Here is a 20,725-nt window from a genome sequence, read left to right as displayed (position 1 = left end):
TAAAAAAAAAAAAAAAAAAGACTAAACATCATCTCAGCTCTCAGTGAGTTATGGTAGTAACATCAAAAGTCACTGATTACAAATCACCATAGTACATATCATAACAAAAAAGTTTGAAATATTGGGAGAATTACCAAAATGTGATAGAGATACAAAATAAGCAGATGCTGTTGGAATAAATGGCACAAATGTACTTGCTCAATGCAGGGTTGCCACAAACCTTCAATGTGTAAAAAAGCGTGTTATTTACAAAGCACAATAAATTGGAAACACAATAAAACAGTGTCTGCCTGTATTTTAAATTTTCAATAAAACATCTAACCCTCAGTATTATCTCTTGAAAATAAATTTTTATTTAGGTGTCTCTTATTCCATTCCCTAGGTATATAGATAGAGAAGGCAACGGCACCCCACTGCAGTACTCTTGCCTGGAAAATCCCATGGACAGAGGAGCCTGGTAGGCTGCAGTCCATGGGGTTGCTAGGAGTGGGACACGACTGAGCAACTTCACTTTCACTTTTCACTTTCATGCATTGGAGAAGGAAATGGCAACCCACTCCAGTGTTCTTGCCTGGAGAATCCCAGGGACGGCGGAGCCTGGTGGGCTGCCGTCTATGGGGTCACACAGAGTCGGACATGACTGAAGCGACTTAGCAGCAGCAGAAGCATAGAGCTTGTGGTAGGAAAATTCTACCCTGGCTTGAAAACAGAGTTTGACTTTTATAATGTTGTTGTACATAATGTGTTTGTAAATATTCCATGTTTTATATGTTAAAAACATTCAGACATAACTTCAGATACTTTGCAAATAAAACATCTTTTATGTTAGTGTATTTCAGGATGTGAATTTTCTAAAAAAAAAAAAAAAAAAGTGGCTCCTAAGTTATTTTCAGAAATTGTAATTTGTGAATACCAATCCAATCTTAGTTCTGATATTTTCTTTATTTTGCCTATTCAAATATGTATTAACTGAGCTTTTACCACATGCTGTGCACTGTTAGGTTTTGGAGATACAAAGAGAAATCATGCAACACTAGCTCTTTGCTCAGGAAACTCCCCAAAACTACATATTGAGTTGGTTTCTGATTGTGATACTTCTCACTTTCACTGATTTTAGAACTTACATTCAAAATATGACCTCTGACCTTCCATATCTTAGAAACCTGTTATTACTTTTTTTAATCTCTGCGTTGTCTTTGATGCTTTGGTAGCATGCACTGAAAATTAACTCTTCTGTTTGAAAGCTGTAATTGTCAAGATAAAAATGCACTGTTTATCTTTGAGTTCACTGTAGCATCGATCTCTTGGTGACAGTGTCCTTCCTGAAAGATAAGGAGGTGCAAGCTTATAATCTTTGAATAGAAAGCAAATGTTTTAGAAGACATGCTGTTTTAACCATCCTTCTTTGCTCTTGGATGTTTATCTGTTTGGAGAGCATAATTCATATTTAAAAGAAGAGTAACTTACTCTCAGTGCTCATGTTGGGATGGAGGGGTGCATTGTGGTATTTCAATCATCAGTCTGGTTGTATTTTTGAAATGTTAATTGGTAGCTTTGAATGGCAGGAATTCTAAAAATCTGTCCAGATTAGATATTCTGAAAGCAAAAGTTTTAGAAAATGTAGAATTATTTGTGATTATGAAAGATGAGAGAAGTTATACTCAAAATAGAATGTCTAGTGGTATTGTGGAAAAGCATAATTTTAATTATGGATTAAGAGATAACCACTGCATTAATGATTCTTTTTTATTTATAGTCAGTTATAATTTGTTATAAAGCTTATGGTTTAAAAAGAATAGAAATTTCAAGTGGATTTCTTATTTTATTATGAAATATTTCAAATATAAAAGGATAGAAGAGCACCCAAATGCCTGCCTTCCAGTGTGAGAAAATATTACCTGTGCAGCTGAAGTCTCTTGTGTGCCCCTCCCTGACTGTGCATCCGTGTCCCAGCCCTTTTGCTTCCACGGTAGCTATTATTCTGAAATTGGTATTTATCACTACCTTAACCATAGATGTTATTTGTAACCCTGATGACACTAAAGGGAAAAAATATTTTGAATGTAATTCCCATTTTAATTTGCTCCTGTTTTATCTGTATAGTTTAGGACATATCTGTATTGTAAGAGTCATCCTTTTTCTAAAGTCATATCTATTTGCTAATTGACAGTAGAGATTTGAGGTCACTAATGGATTGTCATCATTTAGTTTAGAATGTTTATCAGATCGTAAATTCTAATTTGAAATGTCAACATACCACAATATGAGAATCCAAGCATAGATTTAGGTTATACTCAAATTGATTGCCTTTTCTTAGAAGTGACAATAATAAGCTCTTTCTATAACAACAATTAACATTGTTAGTTAATTTTCTAAAGTGGCTTATAGCTTTCGCTGCTTTAATCATTATGCCATAGTTTCTGCAATGCTGAATATCCTGTTTTGTCTTCATGAAGTTTGAATGCACATGTGTTTTTATGAAGCTGTGCTTGAAAGATGACTAATTCTCTTTCTCATTTCTGTACAGATGATCATCTGGTTGGAGAAGATGTTAGACAAAATAATTAGCATTTTCATCATATTTTTGTTAGTGATAGGAACACTTCTTTTAGCCCTACTCCTGACTGCAAAGGTACAGTACAACAATTGCTATCACCATTAATAAACTCTTTAACTGTTAGAATTTGTTGTATGGATAAGAAGCCAGCAGTTGCATGCATAGGAAATGTTACTTTGCTTATAAATAATTACAGCATTTAAAGTATTTATGATTTTTGTATTGCTGGTTTTGCCATGAATTTGCCTAATGTATTTTTATCATTTAAATTTTATTATCATAAAAATCCTCTGAGGTAAATGGCAGATGAAAAATGGAGATACTGAGGGAAAAGTGGGTTCTTCTCTCAAAAGGAGAACTATGATCTGGTCCATGACTCCTAGCGTAGATCCTGTTCACTTGATCAGAATTTGATTCCTTCCTTCATGTCTCATTGTTCTTTCTGCTGATTTACCATTAAGCTATTTCTCACTTTCCAGATCCTTCCAGCTTGCATTTCCTTTCCACCTTACTAGTTTGGACTGCTATAACAGAATACCATACACCAAGTGCCTTAAACAACAAACATTTATTTCTCATAGTTCTGGAGGCTGAGAGCCCCGGATGAAAGTGTGAGCATGGTCAGCTTCTTGGTAAAGGCTCTGTTCCTGGCTTATAGGTGGCTGTTTTCTCCTTGTATTCTCACATGATAGGGAGAAAGAACATCTTTGTATTTCTTCGTTTAAGGACGCTAATCCCATTGTGTCTTCCATCAGGTCTTCCATGGTAGCTCAGTCAGTAAAGAATCTGCCTGCAGTGCAGGAGACCTGGGTTCGATCCCTGGATTGGGAAGACCCCCTGGAGAAGAAAATGGCAACCCACTCCAGTATTCTTGCCTGGAAAATGCTATTGACAGGGGAGCCTGGTGGGCTGCAGCCCATGGGGTCACAAGAGTTGGACACGACTTAGGGACTAAACCACCACAGCGACTAAACCACCACCACCAGTCCCATCATGAGAGCATCACCCTCATGACCTAATTACTTCCCAAAGGCCCTATCTCTTATACCTATCAACATTGGATGTTAGGCTTTCAACAGATGAATTTTGAGAGGATATAAAAAAATTTAGTCCTTATTACCCCTCTTTCATCAAAGAAAATCATTCTCCAAAGTTCAGCTAAATTTTTTGTCTCTTACTAGCTTTTCAAAAAACTTTTGTAGTCTATCACAGTCTTTATTTTATTTGGACCCTACTGAACTCTGCACCCCAGATTTTTATATGTTGTTTTCCAGAAATTGTGAAGCTTACCTGATATCCTGGATGTGAACCATTTTCATATAGTGCTGTAGAGATATGGTGACTTAGCAGTAGCAGCAGCAGATGTACCTATTAGCAATAGATAATCTAATATGCAGCAATTTACTAAAGAATTACACTGTTTCCTACTATTTGACTTTCTACTTGGAAGTCCTGTTCTCAGTCACTCTTAGCCTCAGTATGCCCTGATTTTATCATTTGCTTCTAACAACCTGCTCTCTCTATACCTGTTTCAGTTAAAATGCAGTTTTTACCTTTTCTTTGGATTTTAATCATGTATAGTCACTTATTTAGGCTCTACAGACTTGAGAGGTCTGTCTTTGTCTGTGTTATATTCCACCTAAACCTCCCTCTGTATGTTTTTCTAGTTCTTAGAGAAACCTTTCACCAGTATGTAATTCTTTTCCTTTTTTTTCTCTCTTTCCTCTCCTATTCCACTTTCCCTTCTTAGTCCCTTTGTGTAGAGTCTTCTTGCCTGCTCATCTCAATTGTTTCATCTTTTTTTTCCTTTGTTCATTTCATGCTTCAGTGAGCTTTTGCTTCCCTGAACTTTGATAACAATTATTACTGAACCATTTCTTTGTAGTTTAGGACTCATGCAAACTGAGCTTTTGAAGGAAACTTACTGGTTATCTAGTTCATTCTCCTAGCTAATAAAAGGATCTTTCTCTAAAACACCATGACAGTATCCATTTGAATGTCTTAATAGACATCTCAAATATAACATGTCAGAACTGAATCCCAGACCTTCCCATGCTTGTCTGTTCTTCTCATTTCAAGTAAGTGACAGCTTCATTCTGCTTGCTCAGGTGAAAAGCCTCAGGGTCATTCTTGACTACTTTTTTTCTTTTATTAATACATGCATATCCAGTTTGTCAGAAAATCCTTTTTGCCTCCATGTTCCTAGTATATTTTGGGATAATAGCAGAGTTGAGGATGTTAGGTAATTCCTTTCTACCTAAAGCAAGAATTAAATGGTATAAAAATTATTATAAACACCATATCAGGGCATTGAAAAATGATCAGTTAGGCAATAGTTTGAGGACTGTTTGCTTGTGAAAAACTGCTACTGCATTTGATAAAAGCATGTAGTTTGTGGCTTTTTTACTTGGAATTACTTATCTTCACCTGCCTTGTGTGGGCAGAAAAAACCTACAGATTTTCTTATGGGTTGTGGTGGATTTGGTTTGGGACTGGGAACAGAGAAGCTGTGAATTAAAGAGAGAGGTTCTGGAAGCAAGAAAGGCACAGAAGGGCTGAGATTAATAAATCACATTTTAGAATGGTATATGGGAGACCCTAAGGTATCCTGTGAATTTTGAAAGCCTGGGGAGATTTGCACATTTGTTGTGCCTTTGATGACATTTCTCAAGTTTCACACATCTCAGGCTAGAAAGGATGCAGCTTCCGAGTGTGAAGTGTCGGAGCATAACTTTATGGCAACGTTCTTGGCGGACTGTTTAGCTGTTCAGGTTCAGGGGGGACCCTTGGGGTTTTCAAAAAATAAAAAACACTGAGTAGAGACATTAATGACAGGGAAGACAAACTTTGCAGTTATTACAGGTAAATTGTTTGCTTACTGAAACAAAACGACAGCTCCCAGAGTTAAAAAACAATCTAGAGTTGCCTTGTAATGGATAGTGGCTGTTCAGTGCAGTCTCTTAAGTTAACTGACCCTCAGATATCTAATTACTTGACGCTTAAAGCATTGTTCCTAGAGTAGTATAAAAGATAAATGTTAAATTGAGTTTAATTTTTATTGATACTCTTTTCCTGTCCGTAATACAGGTACATCAAGAGAGTGTACACATGATTGAAGTCACAAGCAATTTGATTAATGAAACTCTAGCAAATCATCCTGAGTGGGCAAAGTAAGAATGTAATTTTGACAAAAATAGAGATGGATGGCCAGAGAAGAGTTTGCCAAAACTTTGTGAATGTTGTCATTTTTGCATGAGAATGACATGTAATGGGATGGTGGATGTAATTTTGACAAACAGAGATGAATGGCCTAGGTTCTATGTCTGTTTTTATGAAATGATCTTCATTGGTACAGTTACCTTGGAAGAGAGAAGAGAGAAGAGTTTGCAAAACTTTGTTGAATGTTGTCATTTTTGCATGAGAATGACACGTAATGGGATGGAGGAGAGCAGAGGGGAAAGTCCGAATATTGAATTGAGTCTCACAGTATACAACATGTCTTTGATTTACTAAGCTTTCCCCTACATTATGTTGTTTGCTGAAGACGTTATCCCCATTTTACAGATGAGGAAACAGGATCAGAGGTTAAGGGATTCAAGAAAATCCCCGCCATGGCAGAGTCAGCAGCTTTCCCATACTGTATCATTTTTTGTGGCAGAGTTGGCAGACTACGGCTCAGAACCAAATCCAACCACCTGTTCCATAAAGATTTATTGGAACAGCCTACACCTGTTCATGTCATGTTGTCTGTGGCTATTTGGAGGCTGCAGAAAAAAGCAGACAGAATTGAGTAGTTGTGATACAGATCATATGTCCCGAAAAGCCTAAAATATTTACGCCTTGGCCCTTTACAGAAAAAAAAAGTCTGCCAACGCCTGTAGGATCTCTTTGCCTACTTGTTTAATTTGGCTTCTGTGAGAGGGTTTTTACTTTTTCGTGGAGAGTGTTCCTAGGATTATGCTGTTCACCTAATTGAACTTGATGACAAATTGTATGGCCTCCTCTTTTATTTTTTTTTTTAACTACCCCCATGGTAGTCAGTAATTTGTTAGGAAATACTCTGCAAGTTTTAGAATTATAAATTGTAAATGATTGTTTAAAAAATTAAGTTCCAGGGATTACTGGTGCAGTACACTATACCAGTTTTTCATTTTTCCTTTCTTTATTTTGAATTAGTTGGCTTCCTGAGGCTCAGGTTGTTCAAAGAGCCCTTAATTCTGCAGCCAACAACGTATATCAGTATGGGCGAGAATGGATAACCCACAAGGTAAGGAAAGAGCTATTTTCACAGTTTTTTCTTTGCAGGGTCTTCATTGGTAGTGACTTCTTGCTTTGATAAAGCAAAAATGGAGATTCTGTTTATAATTTCTGTTATTGAAATAGGCTTAAATCTATAAATCAACAGTCAACATAGGATGAAATAAAACCATCTGGACAATCCTATTGATAATTGCTGGTAGCCTGAACAATCCAAGAGGCTGGGGATTTGCTTCATGTTCAAAATAGATCTGATTAATTGTTTGTACATTAGGACAGAATGATCACTAAGCTTGGCTGATCAAATATGGCTTTGTGGAGAAAAAATTATTAACACCTATTAAATTTTATTATCTGCTGATAACTGTACTCAACAGTTTCCAATTTGTTTCATTTAATCTTTCCAAGAAACCTAGAGTAGTCTGAATTATTTTACCCCCTTTATAGACAAGGAAACAGACTTATGTAAATTTACTTAAGTAAATTCCCACTGGTCATGTAATAAATCACAGAGCTTGCTTTCAGACTGTAGAAATTCTAAATCCTTTGCTCTTTCTACTATGATATGCTAAAAGTGTGTGCCCGGAGCTGATCTAAGTGCTTTAATGTGGCACTTGAGATAAACTGTGAAGGAATGGAATGATAGATCCTGGATGAATAGAGAGAAGGAAGGGTATATTTTAAGAAGGGGTATTTATGTGATCCAAGATACAGAGATAGGAGTGTACTTGAGGAGGTGAGTTTGACTGAAGTTTTGTGAAGGGGAAACAAAAGGCAGAGGAAAAGACACAGCTCTTGTAGCTAAGGATCAGACTCCATGATACAAATTTGGGACATCACTTTTTTTCCCTAGTTTTTCCTATGGAAATGAAGGTAATTTATAGTTTTAATGTATGAGGTAATTAGGATTATCTAGGGATTGCCGAAACTTGTTGCACTGAGATGTGTGCCAAAAAATTCCCTGTTTAAAATTCAAATTCAGCATCTAAAAAACAAAATAAATTACACTGTGTATACATGTCTACTCAGTTGCTCAACTGTGTCTGACTCTTTGTGACCCCATGGACTGTGGCCTGCCAGGCTTCTCTGTCCATGGAATTTTCCAGGCAAGAATACTAGAGTGGGTTACCATTTTTTCCTCCTGGGGATCTTCCCGACCCAGGGATCAAGCCCGCATCTCTTGTATCTCCTGCACTGGCAGATGGATTCTTTACCACTGCGCCACCTTTTGGAAATTACACTGCTGCTGCTGCTGCTAAGTCGCTTCAGTCGTGTCTGACTCTGTGCGACCCCATAGACGGCAGCCCACCAGGCTCGCCAGTCCCTGGGATTCACCAGGCAAGAACACTGGAGTGGGTTGCCATTTACACTATACGTACAATAATCTGCTAACCTAGGATAGACTCATGGTCAAGTTAAAAGTTAGGAGAAAGATGTGTTTACTGATTTTCCTGGGTCCATACCAGATAATGAAATCCACTGTCACATGGAAGTTTTAAAGAAAATATTTATTGAATAAACAAAAGATAAGTACACTTGACCTTGAACAATGTGGTGGTTAGAGGTGCTGACCTTCCCTGTAGTTGAAAAGTCTCTGACTTTACAGTTGGCTCTCACTTACCTGGTTTTGCATTCTTAGATTCCACCAGCCACAGATCTTGTACCACTGTAGCACATATTTAGTGAGAACGATTCACATGTAAGTGGACCTGCACTGTTCAAACCGGTGTTGGTCAGGGCTCCACTGTGTGTGCACATGCTTCTCAGAACCATCATGGAAGGAAGACCGAATGTTGCAGAGGACTTTTAGATGTTTAGATGTATGTTTGCCTGACGTATACTGTGGATAACGTAGTGTTTAATTCTTGAATTATCTGTTTAGGAGAAACTTTCATTCTGGAATTCTTACCTGTTTGGGAAAATAATAAAGGGAATTTGGATAGTTGGAAGAATGTGCCTTAGATTTTAAAGTAAATTTTTAATTACTTAGAGGAAAAAATAGATTTGAAACCTTATACTTGAGAGTCTAAAATGGAAGACCTTGGAAGAGACATGATTTTTCTACAAAAAGTTGTAAAATATTTGTGATCCTGATTTAGGAGGCACAGGGATAAAATCTAAAAACAACCATTGAATTGAATGGATAAATAAAATGTGGTATATCTGTATAATGGACTATTATTTGACCATAAAAAGGAAGTACTGATACATTTTACAACATGGATGAACCTTGAAATCATTACTAAGTCAAAGAAGCAGTCATAAAAGACCACATAAGTATGATTCCACTTATATAAAATGTGTGAGAGGCTTATCTATAGAAACATAGAGTAGTGGTTTTCAAGGGTAGGGGATTGGGAAGAAATGGAAGAGTGATTACTAGTGAGTATGGAGTTAACTTCTGGGGGCTTGAGAATGTTCCAAATAGATTGTGGTAATGATTGCATAACTGTGAATGCAAAAAAAAAAAACTGTTGAGTTATGCACCTAAATGGGTGAATTGTAAGGTGTGTGAGTTATATCTCAATAATTTTTTTTTTTTTTTAAGAGTCATTGACATTGCAGAGGTAGCTCAGATCTAATCCAGCTAAGAGTCATATAAGAATTGAATACTAAGAACTACAGTGTAGAAAGGGCCAAAACTAGGTGGTGACGGAATGCCACACTCAGGAAAGAAGAAAAGTTTTTTATAGCCTTTGTTTAGGTATGAACAGAGAAGGTTACTTTCTATGTGCTTCCAGCCTACTTTGTCAGCTGTATCTCCTATGTCCTCTGTTCATGGTCATGGTTCTAGTCAAACCCTCTAGTTGGCTCGTTCCTCAGCATTCAGTGATCTCATTTTAACTTGATTACTTTCTTCAAGACCCTGTCTCCAAATACTCTCACATTCTGGGGTCCTGGGGGTTAGGACTTTACATAACAATTTAGAGGTGGAGGACACCATTAAGCCTGTATCGCGGCCTAAGGAGAGAGTATGGCTTGAGGAGGACCAGACATAGTTTCCTGCACACTTAGGCTTTTGAAGGCCAGAGAAGTGAGCCAGCAGAGAAGGTGGAGGAGGAGAAGCCCTGCGATGCACCCTGTGTGTCAGCGAGGTCTACAGAAGAAAATGTTTCAAGAAAGACTTGGTTGTATCACATGCTACCAAGATTTCAAGCAAGGTTGGACCAGACATTTGCCTTCTGAGTTACTCCTATTTTTGTAGATTAGGCTGTTTGCCTTAAGTTACACCGCCCTCAGAGGGCATTCTGACTGCTCTTAGTGTGGCATTGGGTTCCACATACAAAGAGCATCTCATTCCTCCAGCAGGGTGTGTGCTTCAGTGATTTTTTGTAGCAGTGGTGCTGTGCCCGTTAAACTCAGTTCTCTGGCCCGGTCTTCCTTGTGGCTTTTGATAATACAATGGTGCAGGCTGGTAATTGGGGTCTGTAGTGTTCTGCTATGATTGATAGCACCGCAAATTTGAATAGAGTGTTTTATAACATGCTGCAAAATTTTGCTGAACTCTCTCTTGAGTTAGGCTTCCCAGGTGCCTCGGTGGTAAAGAATCTGCTCGCCAGTGCAGGAGATGCGCCTTTGATCCTGGGTCAAGAAGATCCCCCGGAGAAGGAAATGGCTACCTATTCCAATATTCTTGCCTGGGAAATCCTATGGGCAGAGGAGCCTCGCGGGCTACCATCCATGGAGTTGCAAAAGAGTCAGACATGACTTATCGATTAAACAGCAGCAACTCCTTTTAGTTAATAGTTGTGGTATTTTAGTTATTCACCGTTGTGCTGGGAGTGAGACAGCTAAAGGAGATGTCAGTTTGAAATAGTGCTTTATTGCAGTAAAGGCCACTGTGCAAGCAGCCAAAACTGGAGGCTGGCTGTGACCATTTTAGGCTTCTTCTGGTAAAAGATCCCAGAGGCTGACAGAATGGGTCATAGGAGTGTGAGAATCTGACAATCATAATATATAAAAAACACAGTTAAAGTCAGTAGAGGACTTCCTTAGTGGTCCAGTTTAAAAATCCGCCTGCCAAGGCAGGGGACGCGGGTTCCATCCCTGATCAGGGAAGATTCCACCTGCTGTGGGCAGCCAAGCCCGTGTGCCACAACTGCTGTAGCCTGTGTGCCTGGCGCCAGTGCTCGGCAACAGGAGAAGCCAGCACCTTGAGAAGCCCGCACACCACAGCTAGAGAGTAACGCCTGCTCGCCACAACCATGAAGACCCAGCACAGCCAAAAACATTATGGATGAATAAATAAATAAAACTTTTTTAAAAAGACTAAATCCCCATGATTGTGAAATAAGTAGGGAGAGTTAGAATAGGGGTAATGGTGGGTTTTAATTATTGTGGATAATTTGCTCTGTTAGGTGTTCTTTGTCCATAGGTTATATATGCTGTAGATGAAAGACTATTAGACAGCTTTTGATCCTAACTCTGCTACTTTTAGTTCCAACTCTTAGCTGCATGACCTTGGGCCTATCATAGATTCTGTTTTCTCATTTTAAAAGAATAAAGGGTTAACCAAACATTTTTCTGTCCAACTTTGTTGAGATTGTTGCAAAGGTCATAGAATGTAGGTGAGAGCCATTTGTAAACTAAAATACTATGCAAAGATGAATGGCTTTTATATTCACTAATTTGTCTTTGGTTTGTGAATAAATCAAATGTAAGAGAAAACACTGAGCAGATATATTTGTATCAAATATGTCAAAAAACTGGTTCAGGTGTCTATAAGATCAGCATTAAATGGTCAAAAGATATGGTTAGGTCACACAAAAGGAAATACACATTGAAAACCAACATGGAAAATGGTCACTCTGATCACTAAAGAAAAATATAAATAATTATTACCATTTCACACCTATTAAATTATCTAATAATTTAATAATTTATCAGTTCATAAGGTTTGGGAAAAATTGGTTCTTTCATACAACATTGGAAAGTATTAATTGGTATAGTCCTTATAGAAGACAGTTTAGCAGTGTTTGACTGGAGTCATTAAAATGCTTATTTCCTTTGATTCCTGTATGTTTATCTTAATGTTAGTAATAAAAAAGTTGCATAAAGATATTTATTGCAGTGTTACTTGTGACATTATAAATTGGGAACCATCTCTATGTCCTATGATTGATTAAATAATAATAGAAAAACTTAGCTAATATGAAACCATATAAAAATAAAGGTTAGTGTTGAAGAGTAAAAATGAAATACTTATGATGCAAAAGAAAATATAGAATTCTAAACTGTATCTGTGTAAGCAGGCAGAAGGTTGCAGAGGGGAAAATGGCAGCAGTTGTATTAAGTGGGGCAATAAATCATTGTCTTTTTAAAAGCATCTTTAAGATTACCGTATGGTTTTAATAACACATAACATGTAGGATGAGATACTATAATGACTAGCTTTCTCCAAGTTATCTTGTCTTAGTGTTTTTGATTTCCCGAACCCAGAAGCCAGTCTAATTGGTCATAACTCTGAGACCTGACATCTCTGGCTCAGACAGTAAGGAATCTGCCTGCAGTGCAGGAGACCCGAGTTCAATCCCTGGGTCTGGAAGAAGATCCCTGGGTCTAGAGAAGGGAATGGCTACCCACTCCTGCATTCTTGCCTGGAGAACCCCATGGACACAGGAGCCTGGAGGGCCACAGTCCCATGGGGTCGCAGAGTCGGACACAACTAAGCAAGTAACACACTGAGACCTAACATCTCTGAGCGTATTCAAAGGGAGACTTGTGTTTATAGCTAAGGTTCTAAAATTTCACCTAACGTTGTGTGGTAATTCTAATACTAGTGGTAAATGTAGCATGACCCTTCCATATAATGGTTGAGCACCAGGGTTACTTGGGAAAGATTTTTCTCTGGGCAGATGAGATCAGAAAAGTCAGTAAGCATGGCTTTGTTCTCTTAAGACCTAAAGAAGTTTTCCTAGAGACCTAAGAATAAAGGAAAGAATAAAGAAGCAAAAAGATGGGAGAGAGAGTATTTACTGGAAATACTGAGTAGAGTTTAAGGAAAGAACAGTGTGGTTGGAGGCAGTTAAATAGTCTGGGACATTTTAGTTTGATTTGGAACAAATGTAAAGACCAGCATGTATTAATTTTACTGGATTGTTGCCTGAAACACTAACTCAGATTATATCTGTATTCCTTCCAGCTTCATAAAATTCTCGGAGATAAGGTGAATAATACGGCCGTAATTGAAAAACAAGTACTAGAACTTTGGGATAGGCTGTATCATTCTTGGTTTGTAAAGGTAAGTTATTTTAGCTAAGGACTTCAGTTGTAAATGAATAGTGTCCTTTTATGGACTCATTGACTAGGTCTGATTGTGTTAACACGGGGATTTCATTTCTTGACATTTTTAAGCTGCAAGGTCTTAAACCTCAGGTCATTAAAAGTCAGCTTGAACTGATGATTAACTTCCATGGCAGAACCATCAGTTTCTCTGTTATCGGTGTTCTATCTGCTTTTCATTATCCTCTACTACTGGGGTCCAGCCAGCCCCGGTGGATCCAGGGAATTTGAAGGGGAGACTGCTTCGGCGATCAGGATACGATAGAATTAAAGATATAAACAGTGATCAAATAAGGATAGCTTAGTGAGAATTCAGTGGAGAATAGAGGCTGAATAACTTGGTTTACGTGGAAAGCTAATAAAATTCCAAAATAAGGAATTTGCATCACCTACGTAGGCCACAGGCGTCCTCCCGTTCTCCCGAAGGAGAGGAGACACTAAGGCCTCCCTGGTCAAATCTTAGAAGCCCAGGCATAATTAGTAGGCTTGACGAGCCTCCACGCTCCAGATGGGAATTCAGCCAGAAGGTGAAAGAATGACATGGGGAGACCAAGTTTCCGTGAACAAGGCCTGCACTTTATTTTCCAAAGTAGTTTTTATACCTTAAGTTGTGCATAGAGGACAATGGGGGAAGGGCTGTAGAGTCAGCAGTAAGCCAGGCTTTCTTCCTGCAAACTTATCATATGCAAAAGTTTAGGTGAATTACATCATCTTCTGGCCAAGAGGCCGGTTAACATTTTATGATCCTTTCTTCAGAAAACTTATTTTTCTGTAAAGGTGATCATTCTAAAGTCAAGTGCCACCCTCCAAAAGCATTAGATAAAGTTGCATTCCTATAGGGCAAAGGTGTGGTGGGCTATAACAAGAAAAGAATTAACTCAAGGGTCCAAGGTTACAAACATTAAAGCTACTACTTACATTCCTGTACACCAATTATATTAATCAATACACTGCCAGGGACACAGTAGGTAAGGGATATGGAAACTTAGCAGCAAACACTGGCCCAACAAGTGAAAAATGCTTCACCAATACAATTTCTAATCAATCTTTTAACTGCTCAAAGGAATCTGTATTTAGACAGTTTAGAACATCTCATGCCTCTCACGGTTGGGAGGCTGTGAACAATCACATGTGGCTGGAAGAACCTATTCAGGCAGGCTAGAGGACTTCCAAAGGAGTTTGTAGGTTGAAACACTTGTCACGCCCAGGAACTTTATTAACTGGAGCTGTAAGTTAACTCTTTTTCAGAGAGAGGTGGTGGGGGACAGCCCCCTGTAAAGTCAGAGGTGTAGGTGAGAGCACAAAGCAGTAAAGTAGGCAGACTCTGGTTTTCGGGGTAGATGCTCGAGAATTCCCAGGGGGACTCCTGAGGCTTGATCCCGCCTTTGCGTATGCCGAGCCTCCTTCCTCATGACCTTTGCCATGGGCAAAGTTCCTCACGCTGGCTCCCGGCACTCAACAGTGTCTCATCTTCTTAACCAGATCTGTACAGTAGAAGTGTGATGCAAGCCGTATATGTAATGTTAACTTTCTAGTGGCTGCATTAAAAAAAAGAAAGAGAAAAAAAAAACTAAGAATGGATGAAATTTATTTTAATAATGTATTTTACTTAACACAGTATACCCAATATATGTCATTTCCATATGGAATGAATGAAAAAGTGATGAGATTCTATATTTAAATCTTTTCCATTCTGAGTGTTAGAGATCTGGTTTATCTTTTACATTTAGGTACTCGGTATCCACAAGTGGGTAGTGGCTACTATTTGGGACAGTACAGCTCTGGAATTAAGAACTTTTTCTTTGAGGAAGTTAAAATAGATCTGAAAGTTTAGAGATAATTTTATTTTAAATAAACCTTTAGTGCTACTTGTACTGATGAGTATCATTTTTTACTAAATATAAAAACGACTGTTTGAAAGCAGGTGGTCATGCAGGCCATTCTGTACAATGGGTTGGCAGGGCCCTTGGGCCATCAGGGACTGTGCTGTGGAAGATGCCGATGCAGGGGGAGAGAAATCGAGTGGGGCAGAGTTAGCTTGGGTAACGGGGAGGAGGGCGCAATTGAACATTTGCATACGTTCCCCAGTGACAATGCAAGAGCATTGTGTGCTCTTGCCAGTTCAGTTCAGTCGCTCAGTCATGTCCGACTCTTTGCAACCCCATGGACTGCAGCACGCCAGACTTCCCTGTCCATCACCAACTCCTGGAGCTTACTCAAACTCATGTCCATTGAGTCGGTGATGCCATCCAACCATCTCATCCTCTGTCATCCCCTTCTCTTCCCTCCTTCAATCTTTCCCAGTGTCAGGATCTTTTCCAGTGAGTCAGTTCTTTGCATCAGGTGGCCAAAGTATTGAAGTTTCAGCTTTAGCATCAGTCCTTCCATTGAATATTCAGGACTGATTTCCTTTAGGATGGACTGGTTGGATCTCCTTGCAGTCCACGGGACTCTCAAGAGTCTTCTCCAACACCATAGTTCAAAAGTATCAATTCTTCTGCACTCAGCTTTCTTTATAGTCCAACTCTCATGTCCATACATGACTACTGGAAAAACCATAGCTTTGACTACATGGACCTTTGTTGGCTCTTGCCTAGGAGAAGTTGAAGGAGTGGTGATGGGTTTTGTGGGTTTTCAATAATTGAGAGTTAAAACTCACTGGGAGTACCTCCTGGTGGTCCAGTGGTTAAGACTCTGAGCTCCCAGTGCAGGGGGCCTGGCTTTGAGCCCTTGTCGGAGACCTAGATCCCACATGCCACAACTAAGAGTTTGCCTGGCGCAACTAAAGACCCCACAAGCTACAACTAAGATCCAGTGGAGCCAGATAAATAAATAAATATTAGAACCAAACAAAACCTAACTGGGGAATCTCTGGGTAGATACCTGCTGAAGAGCCAATTACGAAGGTTGTATCTTGTTTCTTCTGCTAATTCTGGGGCTTCTGCTACACACAAACAGCTTTTACTGTCCCTCAGCCACTTGGAGCTTCCTGAATGGTCCAGGGAGGTCAGTCAGTGTTTTAAAAGCATAGGTTTATAAGTGGGTAAGTGCATTGCTTACCTCTTTTTCTAGGACCTAATGTTTTCTTTGCTAATGAAGATTGGCATCCCTGGGTTTTTAGGAAAAGTGCGAAAATGGAAACACATGTAAAATGTTAAGAATCTACTTCTATTTCTAAACTTTAACCTTACTAGTCGCTTTGTTTATTCATCACCCTTCCACATGTGTTATTCTTGCATACCTGCCAATGTAATTCTTTTCCCGATAGACAAGTTAGATTTCTCCTTTGCACCCTTCTCTTTCATATTCTGTTTTTCCCTCTTTTATTGAGATATGATTAATACATACCATTATATTTAATATTGCTTTTAGCTATACTTTTTCATATTTTATTTCTCTCAGCTCTCTTTAGCTTTTTGGAAGAGTAATATGGTAGATGAGGAAAGGAGGGAAAAAGCAAAAATGGGAGACTAAAAGAAAGGTTAGAGGGGAGAAAGGGGGGGAAAATAAGATGAAAGTATATGCTGTGTTCATGTTCAATTGAATATACTGATGAGTAAAGTGTGTTCATGAACATGCTTAGGAGGGATGCACTTAAGCTAGGCTGAGACACAGTAGCTAGAATATAAACAGAGAAATATATTTTGGGTCTTTTTGATGGAGTTCTTTGTTAATTTCTGATATAATACGAAGTTTTTCAACTCTGTGTATTTACTAAACTGCTCAAGTGGACCTGAAACAAAGTAGGCTATTTATGTGTCTTCTTGTCTTCAGGTTAGGACGGGGATTTCATGTCTGAACTGTTTTGTTCCACAGAACGTATCACACTCTGGAAGGCACAGAGGGCACAAGCTGCACATAAGCCGTCAGAATAGCTGGCTGGGGGACATTCTCGACTGGCAGGATATCGCGTCCTTTGTCCACGAGAACATCGAGACGTTTCTTTCGGTAAGAAATAGTATTTTTTAACTAAATTGGACTTAGGAAAAAACAGACTCTAATTCCCAGGTTTTTTTCACACTTGTAAATGTCTTTCATCACCCTGTTTTTTAATGCCATGAGATTTTGCAGTTTTGAGAGTTCTAAATGCACCAGAAAGATGTCCCAAAGCCATAGGCCTCGAGTGTAGCTCCCCTGATCCCTCCTCTGTGGTTGAAGAGTAACCAAGAGATGCTGACTGAGGAAGCACGCACGATGCTGTGGCTCCCGGGTTCTGAGACTGATGTCCTCTTGCCTAGACTGATCAGGATCCCCCTCGTTGAACCACTAGCAAGGGAAGCCGCCTTTGGTTGGTGAAGTCCTTTGGCAGATAGAAATGTGGTTCCAGTTACAATAGAGAGACTGGATGTTTAAAGGCTTAGATTTCTGTCATCCCTCCTGTCCTTCCTTCATGCGCCATCCATCTCTGCCTTGCTTTCCAGAAGATCGGAGGCAGCAAGGAACAGTTTGCAGTGTTGCTGAGTTTCACTCCATAGCGTACTTTGTGAGGTCTCTGGGCCTGTGGCTTTTCACAGAGATGAGAAATCCTCTCTTGTGAATAAACTTGTAACTCTTATCATGTTAATAGAAATGGAGGTTTGGGACTTCGCTGGTGGTCCAGTGGTTCGGAAAAGCCCTTCCAGTGCAGAGGGTACAGCTTCGATTCCTAGTTGAGGAGCTAGGGGACCCCATGTGCCTCGGTGCCAAAAAACCAAAACAAAATGGAGGCAGTGTTGTGGCAAATTCAATAAAGAGTTTAAAAAAAAAAATGGTCCACATCAAAAAAAAAAGTCTTTAAAAAAATAAAATTTTTTAAAAAGTGGAGATTTGCTGTGCTAGATGTTTTTAAATTTTAATTTTTATCAGGACAAGAGATGACCATAGCTGAAAAGTCAAAGATGCTTGAAGGTGTTAAATAGTGAATAGCATTGCCCCTGCTCTGTGCTTCCCCCTTCAGTCTCATTCTCCAGAGCTCTGCATTCTTTTAACTTTCTCTGTGTATTTACCTCTAAATTTCTAAAATAATATTTATGCTGCTCTTCCTTGGTTTCATAGTGTTATCTTCGGCTTCTGACATGGAAGATGGAGATACAAGTCTCTCAGTGCCTCCTTACTGCTCCCCTGGGGTTTTCTTAAGACTCTGTAGGGCCCTTCGCCCATTCCTGCACTCACATTTTCCCATCCTCCCAGTCGCCTAATAGAGCTGTGATAGTTTGACGTTAAATCTAGAAATTCATGTCCTTCAGTTCTAAGAATGTTGCTTTTGATAATCCCTTCCCTCTGTTTTCTCTAGTCCAGTGGCTGTCAAACTTTTTGGTCTGAGAGCTCCAAAGAGCTTTTGCTGATGTGCATTCTATTGGTATTTATTGTATTAGCAGTTAAAACCGAGAACTTGAAAAATATTTAACAGATCACTAAAATATAACGTTACTTGTTGACATAAAGAACATGCTTTTTGTGTTTGAAAAATAACCATTTTCCAAAACAAAATAATGATTTAGTGATAAGAGTGGCTTTCATTACATTTTTGCAAACCTATTTAATGTCTGGATTCTCATACTTGTTCCTATACTCAAGTCTGTTGGAATATGTTGTTTTGGTTAGAGTATGTGAGGAAAATCCAGCCTCACACAGATATGTAGTTGGAAAAGAGAGGGAAGTCTTTTAATAACTTTTTCAGATCATTGGGACAATTCTTTGATACTACTCTGACACTTAACAGATGGTATTTCTTTAAGGCTAGTTGCAGTGTGGAATTTGAAAGTGTTATCAGTGAACTTTTTCTACTCTCTTATATTAGGGTCCATGGATCTGTCTTGGCTAGGAATGGATCTTTCACCCTTACATGATTTTGTAATGTGCACTGGTCATTTGGAATTAATGTTCATTAATTTCTAAATATTGACATATTTTATTATACAGTATTAAAAAAAAATCACGTTCTTTAACATCACCACCTATCTCATCAGAAAAAATTTTAAGAAATGTCAAGGTCAGCCCTTGATTCAGTTTTTTAGTTTTATAATACCCAGTATCTATTTCTTATTTTCTGAACCTTTCTTCTTAATCCCTTTGAGTACATAGAAAAGTTACTGGATTGTGGCTGGCAACTACCAGTCTACAGTTAATGTATTCCGTTAATTTCTTAAGAATTACCACAGCGTATTTCCTATCAGTTTGACCCAGAAACTTTTTAAAAAAATTTTTAATAAAAATTCCAAAAGACTGAATTCCCCAAAAGAATGCTTGTCAAAATCACAAGTAAGGGCATTGTTGGTTTGTTTCTTAGAATCAGTGCCATTATTCATTCATTCTTTATCCCATAAGGTCAAAACAGTCAGTCATGCATATTTTTGTAGGCATCATGAAGCATTTGCAAGATTTTATGTAAGGAGTTATTGTAAATGAAACTAGCCTTCCAAACTCCTCTCATGAAGGCTGCGCTGAGGTTTGCAAGAAACATCGAGGACAACAAAATATGCCTTTTATAAGTCGTACATTTGAGGCAGGAAAGGAATGGATAGGCCTTTCATAGAACAGATGGTATAACTTGGACATATGACAGAAAACAGAATTTCTCTTTTGAAAAGGGCACCAAAATAAAACAGATATTAGGAGTTCTGGTGCCCAGCTCTGGTTCCACTTATTAGCTTCAGGCCCTTGGGCAAATTTTAAAAAATCCTTGAGCTTCAGTTAGTATATCTGTAAAACAAAGATGATATCATCTCCACTGCTTCCCTCACTACCTTGCTGTGAGGTTTAGGGAAGCATTTTGAAAGCTATGATGGATGGTGTTTTTCTGATCATCTTGCTTCCGTGTTTTTCATTAAAAGAGAGGATAGTCCTCTCAATATGATTTAGGTATTGACCATCCAGTGATGTCCATGTGTTCAGTCATCTCTTGTGTTGTTGGAAAGAGGGTGTTTGGTGTGACCAGTGTGTTCCCTTGGCAGTACTCTGTGAGCCTTTGTCCTGCTTCATTTTGTACTCCAAGGCCAAACTTGCCTGTTACTCCAGGTATGTCTTGACTTCCTACTTTTGCATTCCAGTCCTCTGTGATGAAAAGGACATCTTTTTTTCATGTTAGTTTTAGGAGGTCTTATAGAACTTCACTGAACCGTTTAACTTCAGCTTCTTCAGCATTAGTGGTTGGAACATAGACTTGGATTACTGTGATATTGAATGGTTTGCCTTGGAAATGAACAGAGATCATTCTTTCATTTTTGAGACTGCACTCAAGTACTGCATTTTGGACTCTTTTGTTGACTATGAGGGCTACTGCATTTCTTCTAAGGGATTCTTGCCCACAATAGTAGATATAGTAGTCCTCTTGGGGATAATAATAGAACAGACATTATCAAGTAGGACTTTAAATTCATGAAGAGACAGGAAATGGAAACATGTAGGGGTACTATAAACATTATACATCTTCTTTCAGTCATATTTAACATGTATTAATATCTGGTTCTAGTGAATTTGCTGGTAGATCAAATGAACTCAGTAGGTCTTAATATAGGGTCATATCTATCTGAGGAAAGATTTTCAGTTGCAGAGCTCTGACCCCATCTGTTCATTTTGTTTTTGTGACTTCGGTTCGTTTCTGTTATTGTGACGTTACTGGTCATTGAAGTGATGTTTTATATTTTTCGA

At 38.6% G+C, this 20,725-nt stretch overlaps 1 protein-coding gene across 1 annotated transcript in view; it reads left to right on the top strand.

The window, feature by feature from the left end:
• TMEM245 (transmembrane protein 245) overlaps positions 1–20,725 on the top strand; it is an 83,683-nt gene that overhangs the window by 31,857 nt on the left and 31,101 nt on the right. The window contains exons 8-12 of the mRNA XM_027550456.1: positions 2,528–2,632; positions 5,645–5,727; positions 6,734–6,824; positions 12,957–13,055; positions 16,913–17,044. Coding sequence (XP_027406257.1) covers positions 2,528–2,632; positions 5,645–5,727; positions 6,734–6,824; positions 12,957–13,055; positions 16,913–17,044 — 510 coding nt within the window. The remainder of the gene's footprint in view (positions 1–2,527; positions 2,633–5,644; positions 5,728–6,733; positions 6,825–12,956; positions 13,056–16,912; positions 17,045–20,725) is intronic.

This window comes from Bos indicus x Bos taurus, chromosome 8 (assembly GCF_003369695.1).
Source record: "Bos indicus x Bos taurus breed Angus x Brahman F1 hybrid chromosome 8, Bos_hybrid_MaternalHap_v2.0, whole genome shotgun sequence".
Taxonomy (NCBI): domain Eukaryota; kingdom Metazoa; phylum Chordata; class Mammalia; order Artiodactyla; family Bovidae; genus Bos; species Bos indicus x Bos taurus.
Note: the sequence above shows the minus strand (reverse complement) of the source record. Positions and strands in the feature narration are given on the sequence as shown.